General features: G+C 43.5%; 1 protein-coding gene across 3 annotated transcripts in view; it reads left to right on the plus strand.

Moving 5' to 3' along the window:
• Positions 1-27,592, plus strand: part of BLNK (B cell linker) — a 99,290-nt gene that overhangs the window by 14,420 nt on the left and 57,278 nt on the right. For all 3 annotated transcript variants that reach the window (XM_081189494.1, XM_081189492.1, XM_081189493.1), the window contains exon 3: positions 27,197-27,243. In XM_081189494.1, coding sequence (XP_081045620.1) covers positions 27,197-27,243 — 47 coding nt within the window. The remainder of the gene's footprint in view (positions 1-27,196; positions 27,244-27,592) is intronic.

Below are 27,592 nucleotides of genomic sequence, written 5' to 3' on the forward strand. Positions count from 1 at the left end.
TTAGCATTCCCACTCATCGACACCTCTTGGTGTATGCACAAATTGTAGGTGTGCTGATGTGAAAAGCTAGGGGGCAAAGAGCTGTGAAACTCACTCAAAAAACCACTAAAAACCCTGAGGGAGATAACTATGAAGGTTTCTGAATAAAACAGCCCTCCCCAAGCTGGTGCCCTCCAGTTAAGTTGAACTACAGCTCCAATGAGTCCCAGCTACTGTAGCTAATGGCCATGGATAATGTTAGCTGTTGCTCAAAAAAATCTTAAAAGCACCAGATTTGGGAAAGGCATAATAGAAAGCATAATTTCTCAAGTTGTTGGGGATCATAGCAGCCAATGCCTAGGAGCTAAGCTCCCCTGTCCCCTCTGAATATTTGATGGGCATTGCCATTCAAATGGTGTCTGTGTGCTGTATCTTATGCAGGGTGGGGCTTACCTGGGCTCCCCCCTCCATATTCCCTTGTTGAGAATGGGGAGCTACCAGTTCCCTTTCCAGTTTCTAATGCATCAGCAAGTTATTTCTACAACAACTACTACTGCTAGCTGTTAAAGTACATTTTACAGGGAAACAAGCAGAAACAATCCTTTCCCTATGAGGAGTTTCCACTCTAAATGTTGATAGTGAGAGAGGGTAAGAAAATCCCTTCTGGATCGAACCAAATACCGGTACTTCTTTAGACTAGCATCCTGTTGCACAAAATGGTCAACTAAACCATGGTGGTTGTTACTCATTGGGGCTATAAAAAAAGGTAAAGGACCCCTGATAGTTGTCCAGTCGCAAACAACTCTGGGGTTGCGGCGCTCATCTTGCTTTACTTGCCGAGGGAGCCAACGTTTGTCCGCAGACAGTTTTTCCGGGTCATGTGGCCAGCATGACTAAGCCGCCTCTGGTGAACCAGAGCAGTGCACAGAAACGCCATTTACCTTCCCGCCGAAGTGGTACCTATTTATCTACTTGCACTTTGGCGTGCTTTCAAACTGCTAGGTTGGCAGGAGCTGGGACCAAGCAATGGGAGCTCACCCCGTCATGGGGATTCGAACCACCGACCTTCCAATTGGCAAGCCCTAGGCTCAGTGGTTTAGACCACAGCGCCACCTGCGTCCTAGTGCCACTTGCTATAATAGATAATAATAATAAATTATTTATACCCCACCCATCTGGCTGGGTTTCCCCAGCCACTCTGGGCAGCTCCCATCAGAATATTAAAAATCCGATAAAACATCAAACATTAAAAACTTCCCTAAACAGTGCTGCCTTCAGATATCTTCTAAAGGTCAGATAGTTGTTTGTTTCCTTGACATCTGATAGGAGGGCGTTCCACAGGGCAGGTGCCACCACCAAGAAGGCCCTCTGCCTGGTTCCCTGCAGCCTCACTTCTCACAGGGAGGAACCACCAGAAGGCCCTCGGAGCTGGATCTCAGTGTCCGGGCTGCCTGATGGGGATGGAGACACTCTTTCAGGTATACTGGGCCGAGGCCGTTTAGGGCTTTAAAGGTCAGCACCAACACTTTGAATTGTGCTGTTATTGTGGAAAGCAGGGAGGCCAACAGGAGGTGGAGCCAGAGCCAATGACAGGCAGAGCCACACCCTGACTTTTCTGTAAGCCAGAAGGCAGGCAGAGGGGCTAGTAGAGCCAGGCCCCTTCCACCCTAATGGACCAGCCTCCATTGCAACCAGATGCCTATGAGAATCCCACAAGTGCAATAGTCCTCTCTCACTCATGATCATCTCCAGAAACGGGCATTCGGAATCATACTACCTTCGATACTAGACATAATATATATCCGTCATGATGAGTAGCCGTCATTAGCCACAAATATGTCTAATTGCATTCTGAATGCATCTACATTCTCAACGCAAAACAAGCCAACCCAAATTAAAAGGGGGGGGGAGGAATGCTAGTACAACAGCAAGGATGGTTTATCATAAAAAGATAGGGTACAAATGCAAAAAAATAAATAAACATAAATAACTCATATTCACATTAAATATAGATCAAAAGAATATCCTTTGATGTCTAACCCTTTGTTCTTAAAGTTTTACAGCTATATTTTCAAGTAAGATGAAAGCTGTTACTTGGAGGTAACATACTCTGGGTGCTTGTAAGTGGCTTTGTAAAATACCCCCCCCTTAAAAGAAAAAAGAAAAAGAATCCCATTCAACAGTAGAGAAACTTGGAAAATTCACCCAGCATTTACATCTATTAAGTGATGCCCAGTTGCTGGCCCATAGTTTTTAAAAGTAATTTTCTTAAATCTCGTTTTAAAGAGAGCAAGAACCTTTTCCACCAATTTCAGCGGGATTTAAGGCAGAGCACATAACTTTCTCTGTATTGCATCTGAGAGGTGATATAATAGCCACCTTCAAATATCAAAAGGGCTATCACATGGAAGATGGAGCCAGCTTGTTTGCTGCTGCTTCAGAGGGTAGGACCCAAACCAAAGGATTCAAATTACAAGGAAGGAGATTTCTTTGGGAGGAAAATAATGAGATCTATGATCCACGTGTGGGAAAACAAAAGAACTGGTTGAACACCTGGATTCAAAACACCAGGCTTTATACACTCTCTAGCAGGAGAAAGCCCCCACGGGAGAAAGTTAAGCAGCTGTATAGCAAGGGAATGTCGGTTGTTAGACCCCTATTATATTGGCTTACAGTACTCACACCCTTGTTTGCCAGAGGGCAATGAACAGACCACACACTATTAAGTAAGTTTAAAATACTTTACTTACCAAACCCAAAGGTCTGATTCATGTGTTATTCCATGCCACAGCAAGGAAAACACAGGTAGAATACGCTTGGGTACAAAATACAGAAATAGCTTCAAGCATGCTGTCTGAAGTGAGGGGTGTGACCTAACTGAGTCTAAGAACACAGCTCTGTGGTCTTAACCCCTTCATGTACTAGCACTCACACATTTTTGACTGTAATTTCCCACAATTCTGACTTAAACGTAAGAGTTGTTCAACCAAGGAAAGGACTACCTCAGAAGGCGGCGGACTTTTGTTCATTGGAAGTTTTTAAACAAAGGTTGGTTGGGTGGCTGTATGTAGCTGTGATTCCTGTATTGCAAAGGATTGGACTAGATGGTTCCTGAGATCCCTTTTAACTGCAATTCTATGACTCTCTCAACACCCCCTTCAGCAAAGAGCTGCTGATAAGAAAAGGGACCCTCTGCTCCCCAAGAATCAGAAACTGTAGTTTGCCCCTCGCAGACCTATAATTCCCAGCACCCTTAAACTACAGTTCCCATAATTGTTTGGGGGTACTTTAGATGGGCTTTACATTTATGGTACATATGCAGCCGCCATTTTATATTCATGGTGCCTTTGGGGAAGAATTTGGCACAAAACGCATTGGCCTCAATAAATATTTTCTCTTGTGCCTTTTTCCTTCTTTTCTTCTTGTCATAATACCAGATAAGTTTGCCACAAGACAAGCCAGTGGGCTGGTGACAGCAGCCAATCATTATCACTTTTATTCTAACTATTACTCCCCAGCCCGCATGGTTCTTATAATAGTTTGGCACCTACTTCCAACCACACAAAGCTTGTCTGAGCTTCTCAAATTACATTTAAAATTATGCTTAGCTGGCAAAGCTGTTAAAGGTGGAAAGGAACTTCCTTGATGGCTTCACAGAAAAAGTACAGACTGAACACTCAAGATTTCCCCTCACTAATATGATGACTCCATCCTGCCTTCTCCTAAATTACACCATCTGCTATGAATATGAATGAAGCCAAACAAGCAATGGCAGGCACAGAAGAAGCCAGAAGAGAAATCAGCATAGGCCTAATCACTAATTAGTGTCAACCTGCAATTGTTCTCAACTTAAAAGGCAAAAGCCACCAGACTTTTCAGGGTTGCCGGCTATCTGCAAAAGGGGACAACTATTCCTTTAAGAGATTTGCCTAAGAGCCGCTCAGGGGCTGTGTCAAGCTTTCTTCTCTGCGGGAGTTCTTAAAGGAACAGCAGTCCCCAACTGGGCTGGAACTGGCAACTCCCGGTGAAACGCGAACAATCTGTCCATTGTCAGCATTCTCTGCCAACGAATGAAAACTAGCAGACATTCCTCTCAGTGAAGCAGAGGAGGTCATTAAAATATTTATCAGCCATTCCATATTTTAAAACCAAGGGAGTTTGCCCCCGTTACAAACAAATTCAAAGGAAACAGAAGAAAGGCTCCGATTGCGGAGGGTTGTGGTTCCCCCCCCCCCCACCTGCTAGCCCTGTTTGGTTCCTCAGATTTTAACATTGTGTAATCTTGTTCCAAATTTTGATTGCATTTGTTAACACACACAAATATATATATATATATATATATATATATATATATATATATATATATATATATATATATATATATATATATATATGCAGTCTGGTGTCAACCAGCATGGGGAGAGACTGGTGAGAAAATATGGTCCCCAAAGTTCTCCCAGTCCTGTGCATAGCAGGGAATGCTTAGATGTCCTGATCATTTTAGAGCTCTTAGGCTCCCATCCTATACATGCTTACCCAGAAATTAATTCCAGTGAACACAGTGGGACTTGCATGTTTACTGCACTAACTGCAATTCACTTCATTATCCCTCCTATGGACAATCTACAGCCCAATGCCTGTCCTGACTATTGTATAAAATAGTATGTTATGTCAAGGGTTGCACTGCTCAAGGCAGTGTTGTACAGCTCCATGACCCCCCCCCCCCCCCGCTCATTGGCTTTTACATAAGATGAGCCTGCTGAATCACTCTAAGGGCTCATCCAATGGCCAGTCTAGCTCTCACAGTGGTACCTGATGCCTGCAGGGTGCATGTGAACAAGATCAACAGCAACTGGTAATTCAGAGGCATCTGACAGTGGAAGCAGAACCAGAACCGCTGTCTACCGCCATTCAGCACTGGTAATGCTTCCAAGTTTGGTTTTACTTTTCACAACTAGAAATGGTTGCATTAGGAAGCTAAAATAAATACCATGTTAAGAAAGGGGACAAATAATGGCTTCCTACAGAGATAGCCCATTCCCATCATCTCTCACCATTGCCCATGCAGTTTGGGGCTGATGGCGTAGGGCATGTCGTTTTAGGAGGTGAAACTAAATTTTTGCAAATTGCTTCAGTTGTGGAGAAGCTTAAAAATATTTCGGGGGTATGAGGAATTCAAATCTGCTACTAATTCTTGTAACTGGACCACATTTAGCTTGGTAAATCTACATTTGATTAAAAAAGCACATGAACTGATCTCAGAAAACCAAAGAAGCTTGATTTTACCTTCTGAAAATGTCAGGTAATACTATAAAATAATTAGTTTCTCCACATAAAACTTATCCTACTAAGCATACAACATTGCCTTGTAATCATAAAACATTAGAAAGTAATTGTATCGGTTAATAAGAACTTTACGCAACAAATTTCATCAAGTCTTGCTTTGTTCTGGGACATCAACTTGTTTCTTGGCCTCACATTTCTCATGTGTGTACACCCTACCTGCTGCTTCTATGACTTGTTTCACACACCTCTCTATAGACTGAGCATGGCAGGGCCACTGTGGACCTTGCATGGGCTTTTCAATGAACTTATTTACTTCCACTAAGTCTACATGTCAAAGGAGGTCCATAGACCCGCCAGACCAGTCCATCAGTTCCAACAGGGACAAAGCACTGGGACTGATGGAAGATGTCTTCCTTGGACATAAATATCTCCCAGTACGCCATCATCTCCATCCCTCAAGTCAACGATCTTTTGGACACCAGCTCTCCTCTCCTGTCACCTGAGCTCAATGGTCAAGTATGAGGAGGTTGCAGTCACACAACAACTGAAGGGCCCATGTCTATCTTATAGGTTCACCCACTCCCCTGCCCGCATCAATGAAAAGGTCAGGAATGGCAAACAAATTTGAAAGACATCTTGCCTAACCATAAACTATTCCCTTACATTGCACCAATTTCGTGGAGTGTTGGGTGTATTCTAGGGCACACTGTGAGTTGAGGAGACTGGGTGATATCAGCCAAGGTCCTAGGGTTTTGCTGCTCCTAAAGGAAAAGAAATAATGCGAAATGCTCAATTCCACATGTGTACGTTTAAAGTTCATTGTTAAAAGTAGCTTTGTTTTAATTGTGGTTGATTGTCTTCGGGTGCTTCTAGAAGCTATTGTTCCCCTTGTTAACTCTGCAAATGCTCTAGGGAAGCCAGATGGCATCATAGCATGAAGGCAGAGCCAGACGGTAGCCCTTTTTGGATCACGCAGCTGCCATCTGCATTAGTGAGTGAACAGCTTTGGCGAGGGGTAGTCCTATGCCACCCTGTTCCAATTTCCAAACAGGAATAAAGTCCCTTCTTGTGCTTCTTCCTGCCTGCTGAACGGCAAGAGATGGAAATGCACCCCAGTGTAGTGCTCTCCAACCTGACGGCAACCCAAATAAACTGTGCAATGCCTGTCTGGCGGGTCATCAAAAGCCTATTAGCATGTCATCAGGTGGAAATAGCAGTTTGTGAACTCTGTTGTTCCTTGGCCCTCAAATTCTTTGTCCCCTACCTAATTTCCATAGCAGCCAATGAGAAACCGACAACTCTCTGAAAATAGAAGCCAGCATTATTTTATTAATTTTGCAGTGAGGTTTTTAGAGAGTTTAGATTTTACAGATCAATATCTGTAAAAACAAGAACTGCGGGCTTCCCCCCCCCCTTTTTTTTTTAAGAAAATCTTTGTCTTTTTCATAAAGAACAGTAAATCTGCATTAAAGTAATTTCCCCATAACTGCCCTCTCTGCTCATTTTCAGCTCGTTTAAGAAATTGGTTTTTCTACTTCCTGATTTGAGAAGTTGCGCCAGCAGAGAAAGTATAGCTTGGAGAGTTAGCAATTTAATTGCAAAAGAAAAGCTGGCATTTGTAGTGAAGCTCTAAGGAAATGGAACCTTATATCTGAAGGGATGAGATCATTGCTGATGGCAAGGAGCCACTAATGAAAAACAAAAGCTGCTTTGGCAAGTAGCGCTTAGTAATATTTAGTAAGCCATTAAGTAGTTTGGTAACAAAATTGCTTTAATTAAAATTGATTGAAATCCCCCAGTTAACACTGTGTTTTGATTCTTCTTGCTTAAAGACGATTGGCTCCCCACTGACAAATACCCTAATAAAACTGTTACTTAAGCTTTCCTAACACAGAGGCTGAAGCTGATAACCACAATCTATTGTGAAAATCCATGCACTGCTTGCCTTATGCGCATAAGCAATTGTAGAATTTCAATATCATTTACTGCTTTTGAGGGAAAGAGAGAGACTGAAGGGGCGCACGCATTGGTAAACACCCGCAGTCTACAACAGCCTGAAATAAACAAATTGTGCAATACCCCTGGTACACATCTTCTTGGTGAGTAATGGGTTGTGATTTGTTAACCAACATAAGCTACCACTTGCAGCTCATTCTCAAATCCTGCTTCAGCTAAATGTCATCTTTCTGCAGAAGAAGTTGTACAAAGCCATTGAGACAGCTATCAATCTCGCCTCGCTACAGGATTTCAATGGATCCTTCCTCCCAAGTATCCCCTGAAGCAGATGAGGATCAGGTGCTCAGGAAGTTGTTAGATGCCAACTCCCACCAGTCACCACTGCCAATTATCTGGGATGATGGAAGTTGTAGTCCAAAACCCATCTTTGCACACGTTTGCCATCTGTGTCTTGAACCAATTGACCTACCTCCCTCTCCCCTCTACAGCACTTCATAGAAGGCAGGGGGGGTTGTTAGGCGAAGCCAGCTTGCTTCTGTAGAGCAAGAGGATAGATGAGGTTTCACTATATGCTGGCATGATGGTGCCAATGCCTGATCATTTTCTCTGCTCCTCTTCACAGTAGAATTCTGAACCAGGCTGCTTGACTGATGAACAAAGGCAAGCTTCTGGGTTCATTCAGCAGTCTGTTGTTGTTTTTTTGTCAGTAATGCAAAACTCTATTGAACGTTGAGGTACAGAAATGAAATTTAGGTGCACTCATTCTAGGTGTAATTCCACAGTTCAAATTTGTGAAAATGTTGAACCTGTGCCTGTTTTCAAAGAGGTGTGTGGGAAAATCCTGTGCAAAGCAATCTAAGCCAGCTAAAAGCAAAGCTTTGCAGCATCCTTGGCTGTCTGATATATTAAATGGGTACGTTTAAGATATATGTTGAGTGGAGACAAAAAAATGGTAACCAAACATGGGGTGCCAGCAGTGGCGTAGCGTGGGTTGTCAGCACCCGGGGCAAGGCAAGTAATTTGCGCCCCCTAACCCATGGATTTGCGCCCCCTAACCCTAACCCCCAGGTGTTGCGCCCGGTGCGGCCAGCCCCCCCTGCATCCCCCACACTACGCCACTGGGTGCCAGTTCTTCAGTGCAAAATGTTTAAATTCATGTAATTCAGCCATTTTTAAAGCAAATTTTCTGAGATTTGGTCCCATCCAACCCCTGCCCAATCCATTCTTATAGGACAGTGGGTGCTTCTCATGCTGGCAAATTTGTGGCAGAAGTCGCATACAGTCATACCTTGGTTGACGAACGCCTTGTGACTTGAACATTTTGGCTCCCAAACGCCACAAACCCAGAAGTGAGTGTTCAGGTTTGCAAACGTTCTTTGGAACCCGAACTTCCAACGCGGCTTCTGATTGGCTGCAGGGGCTTCCTGCAGCCAATCAGAAGCCGCATCTTGGTTTCCGAACATTTCCGGAACGGATTCCATTCGACTTCCGAGGTACCACTGTATTATCATTGACATCATAATGACAGCCTGCATTCCTTGCTCCCTGCTCCTTTAACCCAGATTTATCATTTCTTGGTAAAAAACAAAAAAACAATGTTGTTGGGTTTTTTAATGTTGTCAACTACCTACCAGTATTTAGGATATCTCAACAACCCATTTTCAAACTAAGCACCCAAATCTGGAAGCACCAGAGCCAGACCTACTCTTAGGCAGAGTGAGACTGCTACCTCATGCAGAAGTCACGGGGGCTGGGAAGGGGCAGCAAGGTGTTGGAAGACACAGCTGTGTATGCCACACAACCCAGCCTGCAGCCCCTTCTACTATCCTGCCGCCCTCAGGTGCAGCAAAGGATGTGGTCTCTAGTTTGGTTGTCTTCTTCTGTGTATGTGAAATGCTGAGGGAGAGACCTTGACTTTTGCCTCAGGCAGCAAAATGCCTTGTTGTTCCTGTTTACACTCCCCTCCTTTTCTCATTCTCCACTGAGCTATTTCCCACACTTTCTTGTTTTTCTCATCCAGATGCAGAACAGGAGGGACAGAGAGAGAGAGAGAGAGAAACAGCTACTTTGGCAGTCAGTGTCAGCAGGGAGCGGTTCTGCAGTTCCCAGGCCCTCAGCCAGCAGGGACTCATTAGAATACAGAGGTGACTGACCACAGTCTTCAGTCACAAGCTCTTCCTTCCATTAAATTCTTGTAAACTCTCATTCTCCCCCTCCCCTCCAATCCAAATGTTTGCCTTGTGAATAGTGACTGAGGAAGGATCCACACAAGATGATGGTGCTTAAGGATGTGGTAGTGTTAGTCTCTTCGGCTTCAGTTACTGCTGGAGTTTAACCTGTGTTCTCATGTCAGCACTCAGCTCCAATCAGTTTCATTTCAAAGAGTCATTAGGCTATTGCAAAAAGAAAAGCAAATTTAGCTCCCCCAAAATTACATAATCAAAATGAAGCTGGTGCAAATCAAATTTACAAACGTGCAAGACTGTTGTTTAGCAGCAAGGCACTTGCATAAGAGCCAAACTAAACAGGACATTTGATGCATATAAGCATTTCACATATACAGTTTTAAGCATTTAAATATGACCCAGAGGAGGGAAACAGGTGAGGGGTGATGAGGATGGGATTTAACCAGACAAAACTTGCCTCAGAGACTGCAATTATCTCTGGGAGGAAAGCTTCCATTGGTGACAATTTACTTCCATTCTTATTTGTTAGAGAGCCAGCAAGAACTGCTTAAAAAAAAACGATCTGCAAGATATAGCCACAGATGAACATTCTACATAAATGTTGCAACTGATGCAAAGAGAGAGAGAAAGAAACCTGGTCCAGAACTATTTGGCCCTTCCCATTTCATTAAACATTGCTATAGATTTATAGGTGTTAGGATTTTTTTGAGGTTTGGAGGTGTCAAAGCTAATTTCCTTGGAAGAAACAGCCAGACCCAAGTGTATATTAAGGATGTGGTAGACTCACCGATAAGCCTCTGCTATTGTAAAAGCTAGTTAAGTAGGCACACTTGCTGGGTTTTGTATTGGACTTTGTAATCCTCACCAAATCAACAAGTGTTAATAAAGTTAGACAAACTTCTTTGTGAGATGACCACCTGGAGAGTTAACCTTTAGGAGTTCAAACCATCAAACCAAATAGGTGTTAGAATGCAAATTAATGGAGTCCTCCCTCAGTAGAACCTCTGGCCTACCTGGCAGCAAGTCAGTATGTCAAGTCCAGGGATCGAGTCACACACGCAAAGTCCAAAGGTCAGGAAATGGAGTCCAAGGTCAATCAAAGAAACCAAGTCTGAAGTCCAGCAGTCAGGATACAGTCCAGCATCAAACCCATAGCACATCCCCCTAGAGGCCAAGGTCCATCAACAAGGGCAGTTCAGCAGACACAGTACCTCAGCTCTGCTTCCCTTTTGCAGCAGCTGGGCTTGATGAGGCATGTGACCCTCACCTGCTCAGAGTCTGCTCCTGCTGAGGGATCACAACCCTCCTGCCAGAGCTAATGAGCCCCACCTGGGCAGCTAATGAGCTGGGCTATGGGCCCTTGCCTGCCTCAGCCTCCTAGAGCACCTCTCCTGCTGCTCCCTACATCTCAGAGTCTGCCATGTTCATGGAAATAGGGGCCCCTCTGGCTCTGAGGATGGCTCCTGCTGCTCTGGTTCCTGTGCATTGACCTCCATCCCCCTGCCATCCTCCCTCACACTGTGAGTACTTCCTTCCCCATCTCCTGCTTGCCCCTGTGTGTCCCAGTCCTGGCTACGCCTCTTGTCATGATCCTTTTCCTCCTCCCTTTCGTCCTGCCACTTCATGACAAGGGTTTAGCTTAGGGAAGGGGGTTGGCAGGGTTGTAACGAGGAAGCAGAGAGGACAGGGACGCGGACTTATAAAAAATATTGGGGGGGCCCGGGAAAGCTCATGAATAATAAATAAGCTCATGAATATGCAAATAAAGTGGGTGGAGCTTTTGCTCGGGAGGGAGGGCAGGAAGCATGCAGCCCGACCCTGTGCATTTTGGGCTGGGGGAGGGGCGGCGATGGCGCTCTGCTGAAGGGGCGCCGGAGATTTTTGGGGGGCAGAGCCCCCCCAAACGAATTTTTGAGGGGGCCCGGGCCCCCTCAAGCCCCATGGAGTCGGCGCCTATGAGAGAGGAACAGTTAAGCTGGCAAGTATCCTGCAGAGCAGGAGAGGCTATGGAGAAAAGATACTGATACTATGGAATAAGTTGGCATGTTTTGGGTACTGCTGCTGTGAGCTCCTCCATAAGCAGGTTCAGGTTATATATCTGTGAAATTAAAACCATATCTCTTAAAGACACGTCAATCTCTATTGTGCCTCGTTTTTGAACCCTGGTTAAATGCCAAGACACCTGGAATCTCGTGCACAGCTGGGCAGGGGTTGGGGTGACCTGTAACAATATGGAACATCTATTAAAATTGCCTGACAAGAGTGGAGATAGATTTCCCTTTCCTTCTGGTGCAAGCAGCATGCAAAACATATACAGTAAAGGCCAAATCCTTTACTGCCTCGGCTCAGTAAATGCAGAAGCTTGTAGTTGAACTCAGCAAACGCAGGTCTTTAGAGCAGGGAAATCTCATGGCCCATGACCCAGTACTCAGATGAGAGCAAAGTTCAGGATACCAAGGGGGAAACAGCCAGCTGGGAGAACATCCAGGGCTCTCCCAGCTGGAGGACACTGTCCTGTCATTACCCTCTGACTCGGAGAATGAGTCCTCAGCATCTCTGCCTCCTCAGCCTTTCAGAAGCTAAAGACTACAAAATAAGGTGATGGCCCTTGAACCAGCAAGTCAGCTCCTCTAGGGAGGTGGAGCCTGCTACACTCCAGGCCTGCTCAGAGGACATGAGTCTTCATTTGGCTATAGCTTCTTCCAAAAACACTTCGTATGGCCGATTTAGGAGGGCCACTTGGAGTTGTCCAAAGCCCTGTATCTTCCCTGCCTCGCTAGGGCTCTTGACTTTGCCTTTTTCTCCTGAAAGATCCAAAGACACACACATACTGACAGGTTGGGAAAGGTGTGACTATCCTGATGTTACTGGACTACAATTCCCATAATCTCTTATCATTGGTCATGCTGGCTAAAGGTACTAGGTACTGGGAAATATCATAGGGCTACAAGTTCCCCACCCTGGCTTTAGAGCGTTTTCTTGCAAGAGGCTGAAAGGCAGGAAGTGAAAAGCTTTGTCAAGCTAAAAGGGGGGGGGGGGAGTCATAAAAAATGAGGAGGCTACTGGGATAAAGCCACATTTGAACCATTTTGTTTTATCATCATCATCTTTTTTTCCTATAAACGTTTTTTTTCCTTTTTTCCTTTTTTTCCTATAAACTCAAGGCAGTAAATATGAGTTCTTCCCCTCCCCCTTTCCATTTTATACCTATTTAAACCCTATGTGGTACGTTAGGCTGAGAGATGGATATTGCCTAGGGTCAACCAGGAGACAGCGTTCTAATATAACATAGCCCAGGGATGGCGGAAACCTGATGCCCCTCCAACTCTCATCAGCCCTTGCCAGCATGGTCAGTGGTGTCAGATGGTTTGAGGTGGAGGACAATAATGGCCTGTTCTGTACCCCTGGCACATCTGACGCTGTGTTGCCCCCCTCCCAAATCACTAAGTTCTTTGGGCAGGTAACAGTAAAAACATTAAAATACAAATTTAAACCATAAGATTTAGCTTTATCTCTTGTTCTTGGTGCTAGGTATGTCCAGAAAGTCAGGTTTCCATGGAAATATTTCAGCTCACTGCAAATCAAGAGTCAAAGATTGATCCATCTGCCCCAGAATTGTTTATTAACTGGCCTAACCTCCCAAGCAAAAGGCTTAAGTATGCAGTTGATAGTTAGCATTGCTACCTGATTAGGAATGCACACATTGCATATTAAGTTCCATCCAGCAGTGGGCTGAGTTGGATGCAGTGCAGTGCTGGTGCTGTGTCTATTGGTGCTGGGGAGCTATCAGCAAGAGCTCCAGGTCGGCAGTGGCTATACATATTTGCACATCTGCAGGATGTTGCCACTGCCAGCCCAGAGCTCTCCCAACCTCACTGTTGCCTTGGCCCACCCCACCTTGATCGTGGTGAGCAGCAGCAGCAGCAGTGCAGCTATCAGGAGGGCACTACAGCCACTGCGTCCTTCCTCATGCATCGCTGCAGCCTCCACCCTGTGTAATGCTCCATGATTATTTGAAGGAAAGGACATCTGAATATAAGAGCCCTGTTGCATCAGATGCAAAATCTGTATCCCAGAGTGGAACGCAAGACTAAACTCAAAATGTGTTGCATTAGTAGAGGAGGGCTGGTCTGGGTGATTGCATTCCTAACCCACAAAGTCTATTCTGGATGAGAAATGAGCCCATTTCCCCAAAATAAAAAGTCGTTATCTCTAGGGCTGGATTTTGCTTTTAGCTGACCTCTGGCCACACTGTCAATATTCAAAGGGGCCAAGAGACACCCGTGTGTTCCACCACAGGAAACAGTCAATTGACCTTTTAATTCTGAGCAAGCCCTTGAAATTGTAAACCCCAAACAAAAGGAATCTGACATCCACATTTAATTGACTCCTTTTCTCTCGTTCTCTGAGCGATTCCCTATGAATAGAATCAAATGCTGAACTCGGATCAAAAGGTATCTTCCCATGACCAGGCAGGCTGGGTGACAAGATACAAAGTGTTGCTGAGTTGTTCAACAACTTTCTTAAAACTAGGTTATATAGCTATGAGAGATTTCATTTGCCCAGAATTCTAGGGTTCCTAAAAAGAAAATCAGCATAATGTTTAGCAACAATGTTGATCTGCCTTACTGAAGATTAAATTTTTTTTTAGTTGATCCCCACCCTCGCATTCACGCCCCTTTCTTCAACTCCAGAACAACTAAGGCTGCAATCCTGTGCACACTGTTGTGGGAATGATGTTCACTGAAACGAATGGGACCAAAGTAGACATGCTTGAGGGATGCTCTACGTGGAATTCTGTTACAGAGAGGATTGATTTTGTATCTTCTGTCTTTTGAAAGGTCTGGAAAGGGATGGGGAAACTGGGGCTCTCAAGGTGTTGTTGGACTCCACCTCCCAAAGTGCTTTGAGACATGTGGGTGAGAAGTGTGTATAATTTTTTAAAAATTAAATTATTCCTGACCACAGGGCATACTGGCTATGGCTGATGGAAGTTGGATTTCAACAACGTTTGATGGATCAGTGGTTAGACATCCCTGATCCAGAAGATGGAGGGGCTTCTGGGAAGCAGTTCTCTAGGTTGAAGGAGGACCATACTCCACCTAGCAAGGCACAGGAGAAGCTACTGAAGCTTCTCCCCTGTGGAAAGGGGCCTGAGCCTTCTCTTCACCTGAGCTTTCTCTTCAGAGCTGGGGACCACGACAGGCTGGGCCCCTGAAGGCACTGACAACGATCTTAGAAATGTCATTCAAATAGAAAGCAAATCTAGCAGGTATGTTACCTAGAGACAAAAATGGACTTCCCACATTGAATGCAGGGGGAGAGCATCAATGTTTGTATTAGTCTCATGAACGACAACTGCCAAAAATTAGAGGAGTGTCTACCCAAAGCAGACATCTTCTGTTCCTGCCAGAGATCCTTCTGATATTCTGCCTTCTTCAACACTAGAGTTTTATATTCTCTTGGACGGGCTACCATTTATTGTTATTTTTGAAAGGATCCCTCCCACCCTATTAAAAATAACTTGAATGGTGTAGTCATCAGTAGGCTGTTTATCATCTGATTTAGAACAGCTAAGGAACCTGCTGGTTTTCCCAACCCATTGATTCAACAGAGTACAGTTTATCTGTAGCAAAATGCAGTCACCAAGGTAGCTTCTGAACTGATGCTAGGACTATCACAATATTCAAAATATATAAGTAGTACGAAGGCAGGCTTAAGAAGGAAGGAATTATGCTGGCAAGAGGAACATAGAGCTGGCAGGCTCGATCAGACTAAACTGCAAGCTGCTATTGCATCATTGCAGCTAAATATAGTTTTACGGGAACCTTGATACAAACTGAAATAGTCTAATCTTCAGAGGAAGTTCTTCTCTGTGTGCCATGGCTCGGCGAGGCATGTTATGTGGTGATGAGAGAAAGATCCCTCTTTGAAGTGATGTCCTACTTTTGGAATGCCCTTCCCTTAAAAGTGTACTTAGCACCCAACCTTTTTATCATTTTGGTACTAAGGAAAGACTGGCTTGTTTGCCCCTGCATTTTCAATATTTCAAATAAAGGCTGAATTGTATCCAAACTTAAGTAAGGGTGGATCTGTAGAAAGCAATGGGCTTAAGTTACTGAATTAACATTAATTTCAGTGGCTTAACCCTGAAATTATTTAGCTGGATACAACCCATGATGTTAGCTCCTTTTAGATGCAAGGACACACAAATTGTGAGGAGAGTCAAAGAGGCATTTCATATGTGACACTATAGTGGAGTCACAAAGTGGTTTCCAAACAGTCAAGCAGAAACTCCAGAAAGCTTCTGTTGGACCCTTCTCCAGCAGTGAGCCACTTCTGATCTACTGCTGGTCATTTGCAAATGCTACCACACTTGGGTCATCCAGAAACCAGAGGCAATTTGTTAGAATGACAGATTGAATGAACTCCAATCTGTCAGAAAGTCAATGCCAGTCATAGCACAAGTCTATCCTTAGAGCTCTCAGATTTCAGGAGAGAGCTGTGTCTTTGAATACACAACTTGGGTGTATTCTGGAGTTGTTGTTGTTGTTGTTAAATTTTCCAAGTAATAGTGAAAGAATACAACCAGTAATGATAAATATAACAGCTTAGAAAGGCATAAGATTACCCAGCCTTACACTTCCAAAATAGAATACTTCCAAATAACACCCATATAGAAATATTTTTAAAACAGAAAATTAATAATTTATCCTTACAGGTTTTTATGTAGACACCCTTATGAGTTTTTTATAACAGAAACATGAAGAGGCAGAAAGCAGAATTTGAAAAGACTGTTCCAAATATAACATGCAGCTGAAATGTGTCCTGTCTGGATCTTATGTTGGCATGCAAGGATAGTTTGCACATTATTTTAATTTGCAATATGTTATGCTATTAGGGTTTTTGGATGGTTTGAATCTATTTTGCTCTTTTTTATGCTGATTATTAACCTTTTAAACAATATGTGTGAAAGCTTTGAGAACTGGGGGGGCAGGTCTTATTCTTTTTAAATTAAAAAAAATTATGCTTTTACCGTAAATTGGTACACCCATTTCACAATATTCTTCATTATCCTATATTATTTGACTTCCCCACACCTCCCACCATGGTGTTCCTTTTGACTCTTAGTTGTGCTACATATCTTTCTACACCTTGTAATTAATTTAGCCGCTGTTCCTATATCTAGTCCTACGTGGAGATTTATGTAACTGCTATAACTCTTTAAATAGTCTCCAAAGGCTTCCCACTCCTCTCTTATGGTATGTTCATCCTGGTTTCTTAACTTTGCCATCAGCATCACTAACTCCACATATTCTATTAACTCATTGCGCCAATCCTCTTTGGTTGGACAGTTTTTGTCCTTCCACATTTGTGCATAGGTTATTCTGGCCACAGCAGTTGCATAAAGAAAAAGATTGAATACATTCTTAGGTATCTTTTATTTATTTTTCTCATTCATGCATATTTATCGCGATGTTAGGATTTGGCAGATAATGGGGTCCAACCTTAAGGCAGGATCCTGAGTGCACAATTCTCTCCCACACCTCACAAATCCCTCATGTAGATGGAACTTCAGTCTCCCATCCCTAGGACTGGAGCAAAATTAACCGTAACAGGGATCTGTTCAATGAGTCTGTTACAAAACTGAACAGGTGTTGTACATCTTTACTTTTGGATTTTCTCTATCTTTATCACACTCCAGGCCCTTGTTACTGGTTCTGTGGTTCCGCCGCTCACAGTTGTCCTTCTTGTCAATGTTTGTTCATTTCCTTTCTGAAACACCACAACTGCCCTTGTTTTGTGTAGACACAAATATGCAGCATAAAGGTAAAGGTAAAGGTCCAGTCGTGGCCGACTCTGGGGTTGCAGTGCTCATCTCGCTTTACTGGCTGAGTACAGCTTCTGGGTCATATGGCCAGCATGACTTAAGCCGCTTCTGGTGAACCAGAGCAGCACACGGAAACACTGTTTACCTTCCTGCCGGAGTGGTACCTATTTATCTACTTGCACTATGATGTGCTTTTTAGGTGGGCAGGAGCAGGGACCGAGCAACGGGAGCTCACCCTGTTGCGGGGATTCGAACCGCCAACCTTCTGATCGGCAAGTTCTAGGCTCTGTGGTTTAACCCACAGCACCACTTTTAGGTGGCCAGTTTTAGGCTTAATTTAGCACATTCCTGCTTCCAACAGGTGGAATCCAGTAAAAGCATACAGATTACCATAATACATAAATGTTTCTTTTAGATGCCTGCAAGGTCACTTTACTATTAAATGAGAAGTGTAGTTTTCATAAAATAGAATCATAGAATCATAGAGTTGGAAGAGACCACAAGGGCCATCGAGTCCAACCCCCTGCCAAGCAGGAAACACCATCAGAGCACTCCTGACATATGGTTGTCAAGCCTCTGCTTAAAGACCTCCAAAGTAGGAGACTCCACCACACTCCTTGGCAGCAAATTCCACTGTCGAACAGCTCTTACTGTCAGGAAGTTCTTCCTAATGTTTAGGTGGAATCTTCTTTCTTGTAGTTTGGATCCATTGCTCCGTGTCCACTTCTCTGGAGCAGCAGAAAACAACCTTTCTCCCTCCTCTATGTGACATCCTTTTATATATTTGAACATGGCTATCATGTTTTAAAACTCTTCTCGCCATTAGTTTTTCCTCTGTCCAGGATATGGCCTATTAAAGTTTTGGTGTGTCTGACATGATCCAATCTTGCAAATTTTTCTAAGTTCTAATTTTGTAGCTCTGGCCCAGTTTGCAAGAAACAGAAAAGCAAATTGTGTTGCCCAACAGCATAGGAAGAAAATGATAAAACATGACAAATGCAGGAGTCATTGCATTAGTGAAAGAGTATGATATAACTAATTTCTGGACACAAGAAGAATTTAAGATAAATGACCAAGCAACTTTGGTGTGAACAGGAATTGTCTTCCTGGCCACTGGCATATCTGGGAAAGCAGCTTGAATGCTAGATGCCACAAATACAGCACATCAAAGCACACAGTACATTCATAAAAAGAATGTAAGTGCTATAAAAGCCCTTTCTCATTTCTTTTTTTCCACAGTTCACTTTCGTTTAAAAATATCTCAGAACCCTGGCTTTCAATTTGCATGACATAAAACTGCTTCTGAGAAGAGTTTTTAAAATGCACTTTTCATTAAGACCGCCAGATGTCAGAGCTTTCTACACTGAAATGGCTTTGAAACCAAATTATCTCCTTGCTTCGATCAATGCATATTTTCCGTTTTCACTGGTCACAAGCCCTCCTCTATGTTTCCGAACTCTGGTTTTCCACTAGATATCCTCACAGGCCAGGATGAGAGGTGCTATTTGACTTTGTAACCTCAGTTTGTGGCTTAGAGAAACTTAGACGTACATACATTACTCCACAACCTCAAGGGTATTTTCACACCTTACATACTTTAACCCAGTGTTTCCCAAACGTTTTTGGGCAACGGCACACCTGTTAGCCGGAAAAAAATCTCGCGGCACACCACCATTAAAGCCCCGCCCCGTGACGTCAGCGTGCAGCGTCACGCCGGGAGGGACGCACAAAAGCGAAAGTTTTTTCCCTCCCCCTTGCCGGGGTGGGAGGAGGCAGCAGAGCAAGGGCAGCTGAGGCGGCGGCGGCTGTTGTGGTGGTGGCGGCGATAGCGGGCGGAGGAGGGGGCGGCGGCGGGAGTTGCTGCTGCTGTTGTTGCTGCTGCTGCCCGGACATGCCGGCCTCCTCCTCCTCCGCTGTCTCGCGATCCTCCCTTTTGCGCGCGCTGCCCCGCCGCTCGGCACCACCACCGCGGAGCCGCCCCCGGCTCGACGCGGATCCTCGCCGCCGCCGCCGCCTCTCACCGCCCGACTCGCCCGCCTTCCTCCCACGGCACACCAGCCGATGTCTCACGGCACACTAGTGTGCCGCGGAACACCGGTTGGGAAACACTGCTTTAACCAATACTGGAAATATAACCTTCTCTTGACTTCCACATCCTTCTAGAATACATTTCAAATAATACAACCATATTCCTCCTACTTGGTTCAGTTCAAATTTATTAATAGTCTACAAACCTTCATATTCCGGGGGGGACGGGGGACGGGACAAGTATTTGATTCCATACACTGCCAGTAGTCTATATGGTTTTTTTTCCTTATTGTTTTGCAATGTTTGGTAACTGATACATTCTTAAATTATGTTTGTGTTTGTTATTCCTCTTCGGTTTTGTTTTGTTTTTAAGAAAAGTGGAATATGTTTAAAATGTTTTCTTTTTAAATGGGAAGAAGATTTGGACTTCGGATCTTATTTTGGGGGAAGAAGGTTATTATTCAGAACATTCAGATTTTAACTTTGAACTCTGGGAAGAAATTTTGAATTGACTATTTCATTTCTGTATAGCTCATAAAACAAGCACCATTCCATACTAATTAGCCCAATATTTCTCTCTCTTTTTTTGCCTAGCTGCAAGGAATGCTGGGAACCCATTCCAAGCTCTTGTTAGAAAAGCTTTGGAAAGCTAGCGATAAGAGTCCAAAAGAGACAGGCGAAAAAAGGATTATCTCAGTATTAATTTACTGACTTGGCTGACGCAGCTAATTAGGGGTTGTAAAAGCATCCACTGGTTGCCAAATGCTGAAATGGTCACAGGGGGCATTAGCAAATACTTCCATGGGGAATTCTAGGACTAGCTGGGATATTTTAGCATTCAGAATTGTGTGTGTGTGTTGCTCATATCCCCCACCCACTGTTTGGTATTGTACAAGAAAAGTAGAGCATTAAACTGCAAATGTACCAGAGTACACATAAGAAAAGCTACACCTTTCCTAGGGTGAAGAGTGGGTTATGGGTGTTTGCACACATGAATTCTTTAATGTGGCCTGAAAAAAGTATGGTGTGGGACATTTGTGTAGCCATCAACAAGTTTGCTTTAGGAAGTGACTTCTCAACAGATGTTACAATGCAGGAAGTTTTTATTTGAAGGCATGAGCACAGTCTACTTCCTTAAAGGCAAATGGTGATTTGTTTTTCTTTTAAACCAAGCATGCATGGTTTTCAGGCTAGCCGGCATGTGAGCAAAATCAAGAGGTGGAGGAAAGCCAGAATGAATGTTTGTGCCAGAGTTTCTGAAGCATTTTACAAGTACTCGGGTTAAGTACTTAATTCGTTCCGGAGGTCCGTTCTTAACCTGAAACTGCTCTTAACCTGAGGGTACCACTTTAGCTAATGGGGCCTCCCACTGCCACCGCCGCACCACTGGAGCACGATTTCTGTTCTCATCCTGGAGCAAAGTTCTTAACCCAAGGTACTCTTTCTGGCTTAGCAGAGTCTGTAACCTGAAGCGTATGTAACCTGAAGCGTATGTAACCTGAAGCATATGTAACCCAAGGTACCACTGTACACACAGAAGAAGGGAGTTACTACAGCACTATGCTAGAGTAACTCATTTCTAGGTTTATTTTCAATTAATCACATTCCAATGAACTTGAGGTTCAGACCATTGAGCTATCAATAAATAGTACTTACTATCTAACTACTAGATGTGGTTTTATATGTGTTGTAAGCTGTCCAGAGTGACTGGTGAAACCCAGCCAGATGGGCAGGGTATAAATAGTAAAATGATTGTTGTTATTATTAATAATAGTTAACTGCACAATAAAATCCTTAATTACTCCCTAGATGAATGCAAAAATCCTTCTAGAATAATCATAAAGTTTGACAAAGTGAACCCAGACTTTCCAAACATTAAGCACTCTGTTTTATAGGAAGGATATCTAATATGTTAATTCCCAAAATCAATCTGTCCAAATGATAGTAACTGTTTTATTTCCAGTTTTTGGTGGTAAATTGTTTTGGCAAATCCTAATAAATACTACCTCAATTTCTGCTCTGAATCGGAATAGTGACTATACTAAGCTGTATTGTAGTAATTCCTGGGTTGCCAATGTAAAAATAAATAAATAAATAAATAAAAATCCCTCATCCATCCTACCACAGACTCCAGGCATTGCTACATGGCCTCTCCCAAGTCAGATGTTAGGGAGCAATAACCCTGAGTATCATCATCATACTGACAGTACTGTGCCCCCAAACTCCTAATGACCACTCCCAACTGCTTCATATAGATGTTAAATAGCAGTTGGGTTAAAACAAGTGCCCTGTGGCACCACATAGTGGAACTGCTAGGGAGTCAAAAAGCACTCTCCCAATGCTGCTCTCTGGACTTGGTCCCGTAAGTAAAAAAGAAGAAAGGTAAAGGATCCCTGGACAGTTAAGTCCAGTCAAAGGTGACTACGGGGTTGTGGCACTCATCTCGCTGTCAGGCTGAGGGAGCCAGCGTTTGTCCACAGACATCTTTCCAGGTCATGTGGCCAGCATGACTAAACTGTTTCTGGTGCAACGGAACACAGGGACGGAAAGCAGAGCACACACAAATGCCCTTTACCTTCCCACCACAACAGTACCTATTTATCTACTTGCACTGGCGTGCTTTCAAACTGCTAGGTTGGCAGGAGCTGGGACAGAACAACAGGAGCTCACCCCACCGCAGGGATAGGAACTGCCAACCTTCTGATCGCCAAGCCCAAGAGGCTCAGCGGTTTAGACCACAGCGCCACCCGCATCCCATAGGTCCTGTAAGTAGGACTGGAACCACTGTGGCACAGCACCCCTGATTCACATTCCCCAGAGCCAGCCCAGGAGGATACCATGTTCAGTGGTATCAAAAGCTGCGGAGAGAGTGAAAGAGCAAAAAGCAGGAGCAAGGTTCCTTTCCCCCTGTCTTGCTTTCTGTAAAAGTCATCCTTTACAAGTGACTCATAACAGGCTTGAACCCAGACTGGAACAAATCTGCAAGGCAGATCCTGATAGAGCATGTTACAGTAGTCAAATTGAGATGTAGCTAATAGATATAGGACCAGTCTGAGTATATCAGGAATAGGTGCAACTGATGTACCAGCCAAGCGGGGGAAGCTCCACCCATTAAATTTCTGCTGCTCATGCAGATCTTAATGGCACATGAATTGAGGCAGGAAAAAAAGCTGTCTGCCCCTTTCCTTATCCATGTGTGTGTGTGTGTGTGTGTGTGTGTATTCATAGGAATTTGCTGATTTCGAGACCTAGTCAGGCATCCCCTAATTATGGTACATACAGTGTGTGAAACTAGTTTTCTGTTTTGTCTTACAGTATAATTACAGGATTAGTATTAAATATAGATGGTTTTCTAGAGTCTGAAATGCCACATTTTCCTAATGCAGATAAGAATCATAATGAGAAGCAGGGATACATTTGAATTTGAAAACAGTCTGTAGATACACAGGTTTGCTGAGATACTGCATATGCCATATATATATATATATATATATGCTTTCGTAGATTTTCACGGGTACAGGAATGCAGGTTTTGGTGTCTTCGGGTGTCTTCCCGTGTAAGAGTTGGGGTGTCTAGGCGACGTTTCGACGAGGTCTCACTCGTCATCTTCAGGCTGGTGCTTTCGGCTTCTTGTTACTGGAACAGAGCAGGATCTCAGTGTTTGAGTTCCTATAAATACTGTTGAGGGGGTGTGGTGTATAGCCTCCAACGTTCTGGGCAGAGAGGAAGTTTCCAGGTTAGTGTGCCTTTTCTTCTTTTGTTCATTAATTACTTGAGGGATATCTTGAGTGATTTCTTGAGTGATATTCTGAGTACCACTTAGGAGGGTCATTAGGTGTGGATTAGTTGCTAAAGCTTTCGTGTCTTGACCTCTTGAGCTTGTGACGAGTTTTTTCTGAGAAGATGGCTGTACTGCACTTAGTTGTGCTCTGGCTTGGCTTCGTGTATAGGGGCGAGCTGTGGTTTTGTGCCCTGTGCCAGCCAGATCTGTGTAGGGATTGCAGGGGGGTGCAGCATCCGGAGGTGCCACTATGGTTTGGCTACTGGATGGTGTCTGTAATTTATCTGTGGAGAGGGTCTGGGTTTGGGTCTGGTGTGGTTGATTGGAGATGGCGTTCTGTGTGCCTCTGGTTCTGGTGTCGGTTTTTGTGGGGAGGGCTAATTTCCAGATGTCTGGCAGGCGGGACGTGTCGTCACGCTTGTTCATGTTGTGAGGGTGTTTCTCTATCTCGATGGCTTCCATGATTATTCTCTTGTGGTGATGTTCCATGTTAAAGAGCAATTTGGAATCTGCAAAATTAATTTCGTGTCCTGTTTCTTTCATGTGTTGGTAAAGAGAGGAAGTTTTTTCTTCTTTTTTGACGGCATTCTTGTGTTCTGCGATACGTGCATTTATTCGTCTGTTTGTTTGTCCAATGTACGTGGCTGGGCAGACTTTGCAGGGTATTTCATAGACCCCTTGGTTTTCTAACTGGATTTTATCTTTTGGGTTTCTGAGGATATTGGCTATTTTTTGGTTGGTGCAAAAGGCTGTTTTGATATTGTGTTTATGGAGGATTTTGCTAATTTTATCTGTAGTGCCCTTGATATAATTATAATTGCCCTTGATATAATTATAATTATAATTATATCAAGGGCACTACAGATAAAATTAGCAAAATCCTCCATAAACACAATATCAAAACAGCCTTTTGCACCAACCAAAAAATAGCCAATATCCTCAGAAACCCCAAAGATAAAATCCAATTAGAAAACCAAGGGGTCTATGAAATACCCTGCAAAGTCTGCCCAGCCACGTACATTGGACAAACAAACAGACGAATAAATGCACGTATCGCAGAACACAAGAATGCCGTCAAAAAAGAAGAAAAAACTTCCTCTCTTTACCAACACATGAAAGAAACAGGACACGAAATTAATTTTGCAGATTCCAAATTGCTCTTTAACATGGAACATCACCACAAGAGAATAATCATGGAAGCCATCGAGATAGAGAAACACCCTCACAACATGAACAAGCGTGACGACACGTCCCGCCTGCCAGACATCTGGAAATTAGCCCTCCCCACAAAAACCGACACCAGAACCAGAGGCACACAGAACGCCATCTCCAATCAACCACACCAGACCCAAACCCAGACCCTCTCCACAGATAAATTACAGACACCATCCAGTAGCCAAACCATAGTGGCACCTCCGGATGCTGCACCCCCCTGCAATCCCTACACAGATCTGGCTGGCACAGGGCACAAAACCACAGCTCGCCCCTATACACGAAGCCAAGCCAGAGCACAACTAAGTGCAGTACAGCCATCTTCTCAGAAAAAACTCGTCACAAGCTCAAGAGGTCAAGACACGAAAGCTTTAGCAACTAATCCACACCTAATGACCCTCCTAAGTGGTACTCAGAATATCACTCAAGAAATCACTCAAGATATCCCTCAAGTAATTAATGAACAAAAGAAGAAAAGGCACACTAACCTGGAAACTTCCTCTCTGCCCAGAACGTTGGAGGCTATACACCACACCCCCTCAACAGTATTTATAGGAACTCAAACACTGAGATCCTGCTCTGTTCCAGTAACAAGAAGCCGAAAGCACCAGCCTGAAGATGACGAGTGAGACCTCGTCGAAACGTCGCCTAGACACCCCAACTCTTACACGGGAAGACACCCGAAGACACCAAAACCTGCATATATATATATATATATATATATATATATATATATATATATGGGTTGAGGGTTGGTGGAAACACTTAGTTCCACTCTGAAATCAGTTTTAGCTGAGCCAGCAATATTCCAGATTTGATTTCAGAACCTGGACTGGATTCCATTCCACACTTGTGAAGAGAACAGGACTGCCAGTTCTTGAAAATAAACATTATATTACCCAGGCTGGGTTATTCGTGAAGCATGGATTTAAAGGTGAAGTCAAGATTACAGTTTTTTGGTGGGTCTGCATGTGGAGTTCAGTGGTCTACAGTAGGCCTGGAGGTAAAGCTCAGTGCAAAAATGGACTCTCCCAACCAAACTTTCTTAGTAGTTGCTCCCCCTCCCCTCCAAAAAATATCCCAACCAGGATTTACAAAATGTTAATAACATTCAGAAACCAGTGAGGCAACAAGATCACTCTGCTTCTGACCTGAAAGTCAGCATTAGTTAACAACGTAGGCAAAAGCATACTAAGGCTGAAACTGCAGAGCTAGAAATAATCAGATTTAATTTTGCTCATTTGAGCTTGGTCAAGATTATTTGTTTTCTCACTACAGCTGTTGAACAGCAAAGCTAGGAAGACTGAAGAGGTGCATGGTCACTGAACTTACCATACCTTTGGGCTTTGTCCCACTGACAGCACCTCTAGCATTTCTTGGCCTTTTGGACAGACTGTTTGCAATTTGTTTTTCTAAACCCATTGTGAGTTTACCTGTGCATAGGTATGTGCCAACCTTCACCCCACAATCAATATATTAGATGTCCAAAGAGTAAGTCTTGCTTTCACTGCAGAACTTCAACATGACTATCACTCTGGATTTGTATCGGCAGAAATCATGGATTTCAGCTGAAGACTTGTTAACTTAAGGTACTTTACAGAACAAAAGTTGCCCCTCCCCATGTCTCATCCTACATCACTCAGGAAGGGCCCTTGACCTTCTGGAAAGGTTTGGGGGGCATGGGCAGTTGCAGGGAGGACATGAACTTCCTTAAGTTATCTTATCTAAGGAACCAAACTCATACTTTCCATGCTATCTGGTTCTCATGCTTTCTGCGATAAAGTTGGGGTTTTAAAGCCCTGTTTTGAAGTTCACCCTGCTTTTTGCTTTTAGAACACAGCAGAAATGGTAAATCTATCAAATTCAGCTTGTGTGCAAGTAGACAGATGGTTATAAATTTTGTAAAAATAACACGCTCAAGCTTATGTTACATCAAGATAAAAAATGCAGTGAAAACTTTATAAACGGAACGTTGCTGTCTTCAGTTTGAAAGGGTCTGCAAATAAACACTGAAGTCTGTGCCAAAATATATGTTATTTGTCTGAGTGATAACAGTAATACAAATTTGTCATTGTGTGCAATAGTAATATTTATAATCCTAATGATACGGCAACCCAATAGGTCAACTGGAGGAGGCAAAAAAAAATCTTGTAAATAAATAGGAATAAAACTGGGTTTGGTGATGTTAAGTTCTATAGATGAGGAATCAGGGCCAAGGGCAAAGACTCACTGAACAGCAATGGCAGAGTGGAGGGACACTGGATGCGGCCTCCACTGGTAGAAATCAAGACTTGGATGGCATCCTGTCATGCATTCATGAGCATAAAACTTGGTGAATGGTGTTTGCTCCAATTCAGCTGTAAAGAGTGAGTTTTACTGAGGAAAGCAGTGGGGCAAATGGAAAACTGCTTGGACTCATGCCTAGAAAGTATGGGACAAGCAGAAAACTTTGGACCTGTGCCTTCTAGCCATGGGGCAAGTGGAAGTATGGGTAGCCCTGAATGCCTTCATTTCTGAGTAGCAGTGTTCTTTGACGCCTCTCCTTCCCCTCAAATGCTCAAGGATGGCAAGACTCCTGGAGCCTCAGTGGACATTCTGTGGAAGCTCCAAAAAGGAGACTCATCCAATTCATCCTCTTGCTTGCAGTTTTAATGATCATTCATTAACCTGTGTGTTTTTCTTATGCACCACATTCCTGGGAAGATTTTGCGCTGTACAACATGTGCCACTTCCCCTCCACAGTATCACCAGGTGTTAGTAATAAAGAGTTAATAAGTAACCAGGACTTAATCCTTCAGTGGCATTAAAAGAATATGATTACTTAACTCCACAGAGTAATCTAACTGTCCTCCAGCTAAAGTGAAACTCAGTTTCAATTAACTCCTCATTTGTTTTGGCTGTTCCCTACAAAAACATCTCTCTCTCTCTCTCTTTCAGAATTTATCAGAATATGAGATGAACAGATTCTGTATAATGGACCAGCCGTAAGTTTTCACTTTTTTGGCCTTCACAAAGTGGACAGATGTTTTGTTGCAATTCATAGTTAATTTTGTATGATTCATATTTAATTTAATATCCTCCTTTCATCCCCCTCTTTTTTACATAGAAGAGAATCAGACCATAACCTCATCCAAACTGCTATATTTATTTTGTGTTTGGATTAGAACAAACTGGATTGGCCTTGCAGAATAAATTCCACCTTTCGTTTGGGTATATCAGCCTATATCAGCCATAAACACTATGAGTTTATTTTATTTTCTGATTCAATCATGCACAAAGTAAACTGAAAAACAAAACAAAAGCAAAAGCAAAAAATAAAGATCAGTATCAAAG

The sequence above is a fragment of the Podarcis bocagei genome, assembly GCF_964188305.1.
Source record: "Podarcis bocagei genome assembly, chromosome: 4".
NCBI lineage: Eukaryota > Metazoa > Chordata > Lepidosauria > Squamata > Lacertidae > Podarcis > Podarcis bocagei.